At 40.0% G+C, this 14413-nt stretch overlaps 1 protein-coding gene across 2 annotated transcripts in view; it reads left to right on the top strand.

Annotated features, from left to right (window-relative positions):
• Positions 1 to 14413, top strand: part of LOC108246923 (glycine receptor subunit beta) — a 148184-nt gene that overhangs the window by 30011 nt on the left and 103760 nt on the right. For both annotated transcript variants that reach the window (XM_037976191.1, XM_037976190.1), the window contains exon 2: positions 11938 to 12067. In XM_037976191.1, the coding sequence (XP_037832119.1) occupies positions 11943 to 12067 (125 nt within the window). In that variant the 5' untranslated portion in view covers positions 11938 to 11942. The remainder of the gene's footprint in view (positions 1 to 11937; positions 12068 to 14413) is intronic.

The following is a 14413-nucleotide window of genomic DNA, read 5'->3' as shown; positions in this document are numbered from 1 at the left end:
AGGTCTTGACAGTGTAAAGACTTGACAGAAAATGACATGGAATCCAGATTTTTGCACAGTTTTTGGCTTTTAAAGACTATGGTCTTAAACTTTTGATCAGCTGAAAAAATCATGTTTGAGTGTAAATGCAGTTTGCAGAAAATTCCCTGCTCAAAAGTTCTTGTCTGTTGCACTGATTTTGTCCTTTAACATTGTGAAGCTCTACTTAGAACCTTCTTAAGATCCAATAGTGCAATTCTTGCAATTGTTTGACTGGTCTTAAGATTTTGATCAGGAGTGTATATGTAAATATATACTCACACAAATACACATACATACATACATACATACATACATACATACATACATACATACATACATACATACATACATACATACATACATACATACAAAAGGTGTGTTCATGTTATGTGGGTGCATGTGTGCTAGTTAGCCACCTGGAGATGCACAGTTAAAATAACGTGCCGTGAACAGTAAAAGGCCCGCCATCTACAGCACCCAAGAGCAGAAAGGACAGGTGGATCCAGCCCCAGAAGGCAGCAGCAGTTCCAGGCAAACAGATACCGGGCACCGCCCCAAGGCATCTGTGCGTCCGCACAGAGGTAGCTTGCCAGCAAAGCACAGGGTCAGCAGCCCCCAGGACAAAGAGACACGGGGAGAGACGCAGGGTACCAGCCAGCCAAACCAAAGAACGGGGGACAAAACAAAGAAACAAACCACAAAGAACAACAAACCAAAACCCAACATAGTATAATCCTGGGCAACCAAAAAAAGCAGATTAACAAAGCTCTAAAGATGAACCATGGGTGTGTTCACACTGGGGGGCATAAGTTCGGGTGGACGGCCAGAGAACCGTCCACACAGGAGCCAGGGTTTGAGCGGACAGCCTGGGAACTGCCCAGAGTGAGACCAAAGTTCAGGCAGACAGCCCCGGAATCCTCCAGTGCGACACAAGAGTTCAGGTGGACAGCCCGGGACCCATTCAGAACGTGGCAAGAGTTCAGGAGGATGGCCAGGAGCAAGACCAAAGCAAAGCCAGGGTTCAGGAGGACGACTCAGGACCCATCCAGAACGTGTCAAGAGTTCAGGTGGTAGCCCGGGACCCATCTAGATAGTTGCAGGAAAGATCTTGTCCTTAAGCTCTCCAGAGAGAGAAAAATGAGAGGTTTCCTCCTGGGCCTTCTCGGAGGCAGACAAAAAAGGGGCATCCTTTTGGACCCTCTCAGAGGCAGATGACATCAGAGGACAGGCAGAGGACATCCTCGCGGACCCTCTCGGAGGCAGACAAGACGGGGCGTCCTCTTGGAGGAAGGTAAGAGAGAGGCATCCTCGTGGACCCTCTCGACAGCTGGAGAGTGAGAGGCATTCACAAGCCAGACTTGAAAGCATCGTTGTTATGGTTCCTAACAGAGACAAAGTATTAGGAGGCGTCATCCTAAAAAAAATCCTAACAGTTTGACATGGCTCATCTCAAACACATATTGAAAGTCCCAACTATTGCACAAGATTTTTGCTTAAACCTTTAGCACTAACTGTAAGAGTCAACCCTGTTTATCTGTAAGCAAAATATCTCATGAACCACTGGATTGATTTTAATTAAACTTTCAGGAAACAATTTACTGAATATACATCTACAACGTTTGGAGTCAGTCCATTTTAATAAAACTGCCACAGCTAATCAACATTAGCAACACAAAAATGGCTATAACTTAGTCAAATTTACAGATAATGAGCAAAGATTTGATGTGGCAGTTGCTGAGAGTCATTCACAACATATACTCTAAGCATGACATCTCACAATGTCACGAGGTTGCGCATACTACGGTGGCTGACACGTGCAAATGTGCAGCAAACCGGCAAAATGAACAGCAAATTGCGGAATGAACTCCAAACAGTTAAATGCACCACAAAGACATGAATGATACAAACTCCAAAACACACAAACAATAAATGCAAAGAAAAAATGTGACAAAAGAAAATGCTGCAATCACAGAAAATAGACAAAAGAGAAAGGAAATAGGCTGCAAAACCCCAAAACACCAGTAAGTAAGAAAAACGAAAGTGCACCAGACTACCAGGGGGACTTGAGGTGGACTCAGTGGTGTCGTCTTGCTGTTTGACCCAGTGCTGGCAAGGAGAAGTGGGTCAGCTCACTTCTGTGACTTTCTAGTAAAATTAAAAGAAAAAAAAAAACCCAAAAAAACAAAACCTTTGTGTCTCCCACATGCTTAAAATGGTAGTTCACTTCAGGACCATCAACAAATCTGATTTTAAAGCATTTTATATTTTTTATAAATATTATTTATGAAAACGAGGTGTTGAAAAATTATTGTTGAATTATTTCATTAGGCTGAACTAATAGGACACACCCACCTAATGAAACAATTCAACATTAGTTTTTCATCACCTGGTCTCAAGACATGGTGGATTTTGAAAAAAAACTTTTGCTGTTTGACCCAGGATTGGGTTTTTTCCCTCTAGTCCCTCTAGTGGTCTAGTACAGTTCCATTTTGTGGAGTAAGTTTAAATCTGTTTCTTATTTACTGGTGTTTTTGGTTTTTGCAGTATATTTTCTTTTGCTTCTGTCTGTTTTCTATGATTGCAGCATTGCATTCTATGATGAATGCATTTTTTCTTTGCATTCATTTTTTGTGTTTGTTTTGGAGTTTGCATCGTTCATGTGTTTGTGGCACATTTGTGGTGATTCTGGAGGTGTTGTATTTTTGTACTTCCTGGTGGGCCGTCTCGGCGGCTGATTGGCAGCTCTTCTCCACTCCCTCTACACCTGTGGCAGATCAGGCTCATCAGGAGACATGGATACTTAAGGCTGTGGTTGGAACCAGACCAGCGCTGGAGCATTATCTTGCCTTTGTGGTAAAGTGCTAAGCTGTTGCAGACTTACCTGTAATCTTGTAAAACATCTCTTGAGTTTTTGTACTTTGTGTTTTTACCTATCCAGGACAACCTGACCTTCGTGGATCCAGTCTGGTCTGTTTTTGGAAACTCGCCTCAAAGCTAAGACATCTTCCTGTTTGCCTGTGCCTGTCTGCCTGCCCTGAAAAGGATATTACCTGCTGCCTTCTGGAGAATCTGCTAACCTGCTACTGGAATATACTTACCTCCTATAATCACCTCCGCGCCGTGAACTACTCTTCGCACCGTAAGAACTCTCTCCTGGAAGTCAATTCTTTATACTCACCTGTCCATTCTCTAAGGCAAACCTGTGACTCATTACACCCTCTGTTCGCAGCTCCTGGTTCCGGTTATTCTCGCATCACCTGTAAATAAACTCACTTCTTGTTATCTTGGTTTCCCGTGTCTGTCTGACGCTGAGCTGCTTGTATTAGAAAAGTTCAGAATCCTGACAACGTTTAACCTTTTGGAGTTCGTTCAATTTGCTGTTTGTTCATTTGGTTGTTGCAAGATTGCACATCTCTGCCGAAAATGTCGGCATATCACGGACTTTATGATTCTTTGTATTTTTTTTTTTTATTCTGGACACAAATGTCATTTTTTACTGTTTGTTGGAAATGTGAACTTAAACTAATAGTTCCTCATCCCATCAAAAGCCCTTCTGTTAGATATTCTTGTGTTAAGACAGCTCAATATCTTTCTAATTCCATAGTGGATGTGCTGACGTTCGCAGTAACGCGTATTGTGTCACTTCCTGATTTGCTTGCTGGAGTAATTTGTTTGCTCGCGGAATCTTTTAATTTACTGAATTTATCTGACCTTTACAGTTTCTACATTCCAGTACACAAACACACTCAATGCTGTTATCTTCTATTATTGGCTTGTTCTTCAGGCACCTTTTGTCTTTCAACACTTGTTTTTTAGGGATCTGATAGCTCTTGCTAGCATTAGCTTAGCACAGCTTCTGGTTCTTTCCCGGCTTCTGTTCTCACTTGCTCTGTGTGTCAGATGTTTAGCTATTCCTCTGCCTCCTTTAGCAATAATGGTACGTGTAATAAATGTAGCTTTGGAGGAGAGGCTGTCTGAACTGGAAGCTCGGCTGTGCGCTGGTGAAAAGCCATTAGCCAGCCAGGTCTCCAAGAGTAGCGCTCTTCCAGCAGACCCTGAGCAGTCAGGACCCCAGACCAGCTAGGTGACAGTTTGGAGTAACCATGGTGCTAAGGCTAAGCCCCCAGTTCACTACAGACCCGTTCACGTTTCTAACAGATTTTCCCTTACTTGGCGACACACCTGCTGAAAAGCTGACCCTTGCCATTGGCAACTCCATAGTCCAGACTTTGCAAAAACTGTCAGACTCCATAGATGTTTAGTCACATGTCGTCGTTCAACCACTGACTGTCCAGGTGGTGTCCTGAAAACAACGTGGGCTACATAGATAATTGGAGCGCTTTCTGAGGGAAAACCTGGTTTGATGTGGAGAGATGGCATCCATCCCACTTTGGGTGGAGCCGCTCTTCTTTCAAGGAATTTGGCCGATTTTGTTAGTCATCCAAATTATTGACAACCCAGGGACCAGTCCAGCACCTCTCTGCTGCTTCTCCTCTTACCCACCCAAGCCTCCATTGAAACAGTGTCAGTTCGTCCATGGCCCAAATTAAAGACACCAAAAAATATTTAGAAAAATAAATCATAAAAATAAACAGTTACTTTACCAGAACAAACAGATAAAATCATTAAATGTGGATTACTGAACATAAGATCTCTCTCCTCTAAGTCTGTGTTAGTTATTTTGTCTTACAGAAACATGGCTACAACAGCAGTTTGTTAGTATAAATTAATCCATTTCTGCTAATTATCTAAATTTTCATGGTCCTAGAAGAACAGGTGGAGTTGGAGGAGCCAAGTTGCTAGTTTTCAGTCAGGATTATTGATTAACGCTAAACCAATTATTTGTCATATTTCTCTTCAGTCTTTGACCCTCAGTCTTTCTCATCCAAAATGGAAATCAAAAAAACATTTTTACTTGTTGTTGTATATACTGTATAGTCAACCAGGCTCTCAATTTTTTTCTGAATTCTCAGATTTTTTTGTTTTGACCTATTACTGAATACAGATAGTCATAATAGTGGGGATTTCAATATTCATGTGGATGTTGAAAGCGATAGCTTAAACATAGAATTTAATAGAGTTAACAATTTTGGTTTTACCCAATATATCCACAAATCTATTCATACTCTTGATCTGGTTCAGACATATGTCATATAGAGTAAGGACTTACTAATACATCCTCACAATCCTGTTCTGTCTGACCATTTTTTAATAAACTTTGAGTTTATATTGACTGACTACACAGCCACTGAGAGGAAATTTCATTATAATAGATGTTTATCAGAGAACGCTGTAACCACATTTAAAGAATCTCTTCTATTATTATTCTCCTGTGTTGCAGCATAATGCAACAGAGAGCAGCAACTTAGATGATCTTGTTGATCAATGCAAACATCACTTGATAAAGTTGCTCCTCTGAAAAAGAAAGCGATCAGTCAGAGGAAGCTGGCTCCTTGGTTTAATTCAGAGTTACAAGCTTTAAAACAGGCATCGAGAAAGTTAGAAAGAAAATGGTGCTCCACTAACATGGAAGTATTTTATTTAACCTGGAGTAATAGCCTGAAAACATAAAAAAGCCCTTTATGAAGCTAGAACTGTATATTATTCATCTTTAATAGAAGAGAATAAGAACAACCCCAGGTTTCTGTTCAGTACTGNATGTTTAAGCTTTCACTTTCAACATCCACATGAATATTGAAATCCACACTATTATGACTTTATCTATATTCAATAATAAGTCGGACAAAAAAATCTGAGAATTCAGAACTCCACTTCCACCTGTTCTTCTAGGACCATGAAAATTTAGATAATTATCAGAAATGGATTAATTTATACTAACAAACTGCTGTTGTAGCCATGTTTCTGTAAGACAAAATAAATCAGTTATCAAATCTTTAACTAACACAGACTTAGAGGAGAGAGATCTTATGTTCAGTAATCCACATTTAATGATTTTATCTGTTTGTTCTGGTAAAGTAACTGTTTATTTTTATGATTTATTTTTCTAAATATTTTTTGGTGTCTTTAATTTGGGCCATGGACGAACTGACACTGTTTCAATGGGGGCTTGGGTGGGTAAGAGGAGAAGCAGCAGAGAGGTGCTGGACTGGTCCCTGGGTTGTCAATAATTTGGATGATGAACAAAATCGGCCAAATTCCTTGAAAGAAGAGCGGCTCCACCCAAAGTGGGATGGATGCCATCTCTCCACATCAAACCAGGTTTTCCCTCAAAAAGCGCTGCAATTATCTATGTAGCCCACGTTGTTTTCAGGACACCACCTGGACAGTCAGTGGTTGAACGACGACATGTGACTAAACATCTATGGAGTCTGACAGTTTTTGCACAGTAACACCCCGAAGCAACATTCATTTTAGTGACCTCTGACCTCTGACTTGCGTAACCAGGTGTCATTACCACCGACGTGAAGAACAATCTTACTGTATACCCAGAAAAGACAGGGGGTGTGGTTTTTGGACATGAGCATCTTAGGAACAAATTTTGCAGCTTTTTATTTACACTGGGTGGCATTAAAGCTTCAGTAGGTAACTTTTATAAAAGTGTATTTTATTTTACACATAATGACAGTGTGTTAAAACTGTCACTATGTCCTGACAGTAAAATATGAGACAGATAATCTGTGCAGAAATATGCCTAATCAGAGCAGGAGGAGTGATTGACAGACCTGCTTATTTACTGGCTTGTCATGTTGCTCAAATAATGTACTAGCAAACCTTATCTAACATTACATATTGCTAAAATAATTATTTACATACAGTAGCTACCGTTATGTTAGCTTACTTGTAGAAAGAGTGCAACGTTACAAAGTTACATTATATGGAACGTTACTGCAAAATACATGATTTGAAGACCAAGTTTGGAACCGAAGTATGGGCAAGCCATAGCCAATATAAAGCATATTGTTGATGTTTTGTCCCTACCACTGAATGTGCCAAAACTGTTAATTCATCGGTGGCCCTGCTGACAAGCCTGCGTGTTCACGGAAGGCTCCCCAGTGGATGAGGAGCTGAGGGAGGGAGGGCTGTAGCGCAGCAGAGAACAAGGGGGAGGGGCCTGTAAGGTGGGTTGGTTTGTTTTTTTCAAATTTTCAGGCTAAGTCCATGGTTTTCTCAGAACTCCCAATTGCAGCTTTAATTTGGCCTCCAGTTCTAATGTAAAGAACCTTGGTGCTATTTTTGATCAGGATATGTCTTTTAACCCCCACATTAAACATGTTACTAGGATCACTTTCCTCCACCTGCATAATATCATTAAAATTCGAAACATCTGGTCTCAAAATGGTGCAGAAAAACTGGTCCATGCATTTATCATGCCTAGGCTGGATTAGTGTAATTCTTAATTATCTGAGAGTCCATAAACTCTTAAAAAAGTCTTCAGTTGTTCCAAAATGCTGCTGCCAGAGTTCTGATGAGAGTCAGGAGGAGAGATCATGTTTCTCCAGTTTTAGCTTCTCTCCATTGGCTCTCTGTCAAATTCAGAATAAAATCTAAAGTCTTATTTCTAACATACAAAGCTCTCATCAACCAAGCTCCATCTTATATTAAAGATCTTATTGATCCATATATTTTCCTAACAGAGCACTTCCCTCTCTGACTGCTGGTTTACTTCTGGTTCCTGGAGTTTCTAAACGTAGAACAGGAGGCAGAGCTTTCAGTTCTCAGGCTCCTCTCTGTCTGTGAGGCTGACACCCTGTCTACTTTTAAGACTTTCCTTTCTGATAAATCCTATAGTTAAGGTTGGTTTAGGTTTCCTGAGCTCTCCCTTAGTTATACTGTTATAGGCTGAGACTGCTGGAGGATAAATTAACCACATTTCCTCGCTCTGCTGCTGTCTTTACTTTCTCTACTGTAATTATTTCTGTCATTAACATGTTTTTCTTTCTTTCTTCCAGTAGAAACTCCACCTGGAGCAGTCATTCTGTGTTTGTCTGTGTCTCCATCCTGTCCTCTAACCCCAGCCGGTTGAAGCAGAAGCTGCTCATCCTGAGCCTGGTTCTGGTTCTGGTTCTGCTGGAGGTTTCTTCCTGTTAAAAGGGAGTTTTTCCTTTCCACTGTTGACAATGTGCTGCTCAGGATCAGAGACTGCAATGAAGTCAAGATTAAATACAATCTGCTGGTGGTTTTAGATAAGATGACTGCGGAGAATGGATAATCCAGACAAATTATGGTCTTCTTCCCTGGGATTCACCCTGTTACCGTTGAAGGAAGAATCATTCAGCAGCTAAGAACAAATAATCCCCCAAACTCCCAGTTGCATAAATTTGTCCTCACAAATTTTCGTAAATGTTCTTCTTCACTCCTAACCTTTTGACCGTTTTAAGCTGTGGTCTCTTCACAACCTTTAATACTGTCACACAATGCATTGATCATTCACACTTTTTAATCACACTCTTTAATCATTTCTAAGTATGATTATTTTCTGATTAAGTTTTTGTTTGATTGCCTGTTAATCTGTCTTTAGCTAAATATGCCCTCACTGTGACCCTATCTGGTTCGTGCAGCTTCCAACTACTTCCTCATTTTACCTCAACCGTTCAGGACCGCACCTCAACTTTTGTAATCCCCATCAGACAAACAACATGAGCAGAAACACACTTTTTGCACTTCCTAATTTTAAATAATCTTAGTTTTGCATACAATCAACTTATGACTTAAAAATACCTTAATTTTTATGCTCAATCATGTCCTGATTGCATTACACACACACACACACACAGCCTCTGAGAGTGGGATTCGAGCTGACCTCGACTCACATCCTTTGACATCTAATTGGCTTATTGTAATGTATGTGGATGTTTTTTTACATTGCCCTGAGATGACTTTTGTTGTTATTTGGCACTATATGAATTAATTGAATTGAATTGAACTGAATTGATATACAAGGCAGGCTAGTTCCTGTTTTTATAGACAGAAAGTAGGGTCTGTTTTTCTTTACTTGGAGTTATTCACTGCTTTGCTGTTTAGTTGCTAACACGCTCACTTAGATCAGAAAAACACACCCACTGACCCACTGGTAAAAAGCAGTTAGAGCCGGTTCAGTTACACATTGAAAAATAGAGATAAACATTTTAGGAAGTGCCCCACACTCTGTAACAGGCGGGGCTAAGCTCGGTTAAAAACCAATGTGTAGAAAAAGTTTGGGGCTTTTGTGTTCATCACGGCCACTACTGAAGCCTCATCGTTGGGACTCTGTAATATTTCTCTGTGCAAAACTTACTGTATTTTCCACACTGGATTATAAGACGCACTGTCAATGAAAGGTCCATTTTCGAACTTTTGTCATATATAAGGTGCACCGGACTATAAGGCACATTAAGCGAAACAAACAACCTCCTGTCTTTTCAGAGGAAACTGCACCGACGTAAGTATCAAGTATAAACGCCTCCACCTCGCAGTCCGGTCATGGTAAAACTTCTTTTATGTATGAACCAAAAAAAAAAAAAAAAAACAAATCAACAACTGTTTTATTTTCTGTAAAGACATTTATTTTCCTGTGTAGGGATTCAAAACTAGAGAGTGTGGAGTTCCAAGCTTTAAACTTTAATGCTGTTGTATTTCAGCTTTTAAAAAATGAATGCTTCTTTCATCACTGACTGTTTGGTGTTTACCCAAAGAACTGGGGAGAGAAACTTCATTCAATCATTCATTCATTCCTGATTCATGTAGCTTGTATCTCACAAATTATTTGATTTTGCTGTGCATTTTAACTTTAAATTTGAGTTTTTACAACAAAAATATATTTAATTCCCCTTGCTGAAGGCAAAAGGGTAACAATGATTTTGCACGAGTCTGTGTGTTTGTTTGTCTGTGTGAGGATCTGAGTTTCTGTCTCCGCCCTGCTGGCTGTTCCAGTAACTTTCCTCCACAACTGTGGCTGATCTCCCCTGATGAACAGCACCTGTATTTAAGGCTCTACTTGGGTTCAGATCTTCGCAGGAGCATCGTGCCTTTTTGGTCGTGTTACTTCCTGGATCTGATCTCTGGCCCTCTAACTCAGCCACTGCTCTTACCTGAAAGGACTTACCTGTGACCGGACCTCTGGACTTCCTCCTCCTCGCCTGGACACCCTTTTCCTCCTTCCTCTTCATCTCCATGCTCACCTACATTGCTGGAACAATAAGACAAGAAAACATTTACTTTCCAGTTCCACAAAGTCTTCAAGCTGTTCGATTCCCGAGACTCACCTTGTGCCTCCTAGCCCGTTTTCAGATTTCCCAGACGTTTCCTTGCCCGCCTGTTATCCACTGTTTCACCTGTAAATAAAATCACTTACCTTTTAGTCTGCCTCCGTGTCTGGTTTTTGGTTCTGCTCCTCCGACGTATCCTGGTTCATGTCAGTCTGTAGTATTACCAAAATAAATCATGAACCACTGAATGTTTTTAATGAAACTTTCAAAAATTTATCTTTGGATGTATATCTACAATTGATTAACGTTTGGAGACAACCCAATTCAAGTTGGCCACCACAACTAATCAACAAAAGCAAACATGGCTATACCACTGAATTTAACAGCTATTGTGCTAAAATTCGGTGGAGTAACTGTAATTCAGAACATACTGTACTTCAAATTTTACCAGATCATGCAAAATATTGCAATATCAGAATCAGAATCACTTTATTGCCATTGCCAGTAAACAAGTTACAGGCTAGGAAATCGTTTTGGTGTACTGGTGCAAATAAAACAAATACAAATGAATAAGTAAACATGAAAAAAGAAAGAAATGAATTAAAGTGTACATGTGCATTATGGCAGGTGGATAAAGTGGCTGTGTTGTGCTAGAGTTAATTATCTGTTGTTCAGCAGTTTAGTGGCAGAGGGAAAGAAGCTGTTCATGTGACGGGAAGTTCTGGTCTGGATGGGCTGTAGTCTTTTGCCTGAGGGGAGAAGATTAAACAGGCTGTGTCCAGGGTGGGAGGGGTCAGCTGCAATTCGACCTGCGCGTCCTAAAGTCCTGGAGGAGGACAGGTCCTGTACGGGTCGGAGGTTGCAGCTGATCCCCCTCTCACACAACGCGTTGCAGTCTTTGTATCACAAGATTGCACAAGGTTTAACAAAAATGGCTATATCTCTCATAATTTCTCATTAGATGATCTTAGTCTAAAACTTTCAAATGAAAGGTGGTGAGCTTTATGCATTCAACAAATGTTTGGCTCTTATACATGTAGACAATTGTTCTTTTTTTTTTTTTTTACTATTTTTAGGAAGTTTAAAAACATTTGCAATTGAGTTCACTAAATTCACACAAAAGGTAAAAAATACAATCAGAAAGTCGCATAGGTTTATGTTGTTTTACAACTTAATAAAATGTAAATAAATAAATGAATGAAAACAACACTGTCAACAAGGGAAGTTTATTCCACAGGCAAGGTGGGACTGCTTGGAAAGCATAGTCCCCTCTGGGTCTGAGGAACCACTAAACAATTTCTGGTTAGAAAACTTAAGGACCCAAGTTGAAATATAAGACTTAAATAATTCACAAATACATTCAGGAGCTTGACTGTGAAAGGCACTGAAAGGTAATACCAAAATTTTAAACAAAATCTAAAACTAACAAGTAATTAGTGAAGAGTCTTTAAAACACAAGTCATGGGACTTCTGTTTGTTCCAGTTAAAAGTTAAGCAACAGTGTTTTGGACCAGATGAAGTTGATTAAGGCCATTTTTCTTTGTTGTTAAAACAGGTAGATTATAACTGAAATGAGAGGAAATAAAAGCATGAACAGCCATTTCCAGTTTTTGTTTTGACACTAGTGCTTCTAATTTAGAAATATTTATCAACTGATAAAAACAAGATTGTAAAATAAATTCTGAGAATAATGAAATCTTGCATTACATCTGCTGATTTACTGTTTAATTTAAACACAGTGTGAGCTAACACCAACATTTCTTTCTTTCAGGCTCAATGACTCTTGGATTGAGACCAGCAGTTTTGCTGCTATTGCTGCTTTGCTGTTGGCCACTTATCACAGCCAAAGATGGAAAATCTACAAAGAAAGGGAAAAAAGGAAAGCAAGTCGTCTGTCCATCGTACGTATGAGAGAAGTTTCATTCTCTAAATATAACCACATTTTCAAAAAAGTTGTATGATATCAGGGTATAGAAAGAAATGCAGTGAAATCCTAAATTTTTCAAACCCAATCTTAAAGGGACAGTCTGATATAAAGTGATGTTCTGTCTAATAGTTTTCAACAGTCTGTACCTTATCAGCTGTGACATCAGTCAAAGACCACAAAAAAGACAAAAGTATTCATCCTGGCAAAGCTAATGGCTAGCCAAATAAGAACCAGGTTTTTTTGTAGTTGTTTTTTTGTTTGTTTGTTGTTGTTGTTTTTTTTTAACTAATTTTTCAGTCTTATTAAACACATTTTTCTCAAAAACATCAAACTGGCGTGAAAGAACATTACATTAGCTAAAAATAAGCTACCTTCCTAAGTGGCAGTGAGTTGCAGTAGCCTCCCTCCGCCTACATGTGGGGGGACAGGTTCTGACTGTTGTTTGTGCTTATGTGCCTAACAGCATTTCAGATTATTCACCCTTTTTGAAATCCTTAGAGGGGGTGCTAGAGAGCACCTTTCATGGGGACTCCCTTGTTCTGCTGTGGGACTTCAACGCTCATGCGGGCAATGACAGTAGTGACACATGGAGAGGTGTAGGAAGCAGTGCACCATCAATACTGTTTACTGGGTTAAAACTAGATTTCTTTTTTCAAAACAAGAGTTGTTTCCTAAACAATGGTAGAAAATATCTTGTTTCTGCCACTTTGTGTATTTTAGACTATGGGGATATTGTGTAAATGAAAGCCTCTGCCAACTCATTCCGTCTGTTGAACACTGTCTATCATAGAGAGCTTCGATTCATTACAGGTAGCAAAGCCCTCACTCACCATTGCACTTTGTGTTCTTTAGTTAAATGACCTTCTTTACACACTCGCAGACTTTCACGCTGGTACACTTTCATATACAAATCCATTTTTCAGCTATTTAATCTGTGTATCATTCGTTCTTTACATTTTCAATTGACAATCAGAAATCAAATAATGAAAAACGGACTGGTTATTTTGTTTTTTGTTATAACACCAAAGATGAAAAAATGCCTGGTTTTTCATATTTTACTTTTAGGCTAAGATCGGAAACACGAAATCGAAAAATGCGCAGCAGTACAGATTTTTACTTTAGTATTTAATTGGTCGGGTTTAGGTGACTCAGAAGTGACTTTATGCGGCAGTTCAGGTCATGTAGTAGCTACTATGGCAGCGCTAGAACCACTGATAGAGGACTCGTTTAACAGCAGTTTGATCCTTGAAACAATTCGTAAGTCTCCATGACTGATGGGTCTGACTGGATTATCTGGTCCCAATCAATCGATATTGAACAAACAAATATGTAGACTCCTCATTACATCCCGGAAAGCATCCGTCGTCGCTGCCATGTTGGACGGATCTTTCCTCTCTCTAAGAGCCAACAGGAGTAAACACAGAGCGAGGCGCTAAGACTGGATTTTATATCACTGGGGATTACCTTTCACAAGTAACAATAATTCTGGTTAGTTGACCATTTATTATGTTATGTCATCATAGCTAATGTTATTTGGCAAACAATGAATTACTAAAAGGAGGAACTGGTTCTCTCTCTCATCAACTCTTTCTGTTTTTTCTTCACAATCTGAAGGTTTCCAGTAACAGATTTAAGGAGGTGTGGCCAGCAGGTGGCAGAGATCTTTTTTTGAAAGTTACAAGATGCACCAGAACACAGACTGAGCAGTGCACAATATTTTATTAAACAATTTCTTTAAAACATTCTGTTAAAAACGAGGCTTCAGGCCCACTACTCGACCACTGGAACGAAAGGGAGCAAAAAGGATGGACAAGTTCAATTATTCTAAAAAAGAAATAAAACATGCAATGCAAACAAAGTTAGTAAAACAAACAAAAAAAAGAACACATTAGTAACTTCACACAACAAATACAAACCGTAAAAAAACACTTCAAACAATAGAACAATTGTTGTCATCCAGTCCAAATGCCCTTAGATGGGGCCAGAGGAGTAGCGCCACGCCCCCACAGTCTGCCCGACCAGCGACAGGTCCAGCTGAGAGCGACCCAAACAAACAGCGATAAGACAAGACAGCAGAGCGTCCAAAGCACTGCAGCTCCAAACACAATCGGTGCCTGAAACAGAAACTCATTAACAGTGGATCCAGATAAAAGAGAAATCAAAAGCTGAATAGCAGGTAGCTTACCCAGGGGTGGAAACACAGCCTAACCCGGGAGGGAGCGGGTCAGCAGGTGAGGACCGCCATGACAACCTCCAGCTCCAGCCGGCAACGTCAGCAGAGCGACACTGCAGAAACGCACGATAAGCGCAGCACCCAAAA

Source organism: Kryptolebias marmoratus, linkage group LG6, assembly GCF_001649575.2.
Source record: "Kryptolebias marmoratus isolate JLee-2015 linkage group LG6, ASM164957v2, whole genome shotgun sequence".
Lineage (NCBI taxonomy): Eukaryota > Metazoa > Chordata > Actinopteri > Cyprinodontiformes > Rivulidae > Kryptolebias > Kryptolebias marmoratus.
Note: the sequence above shows the minus strand (reverse complement) of the source record. Positions and strands in the feature narration are given on the sequence as shown.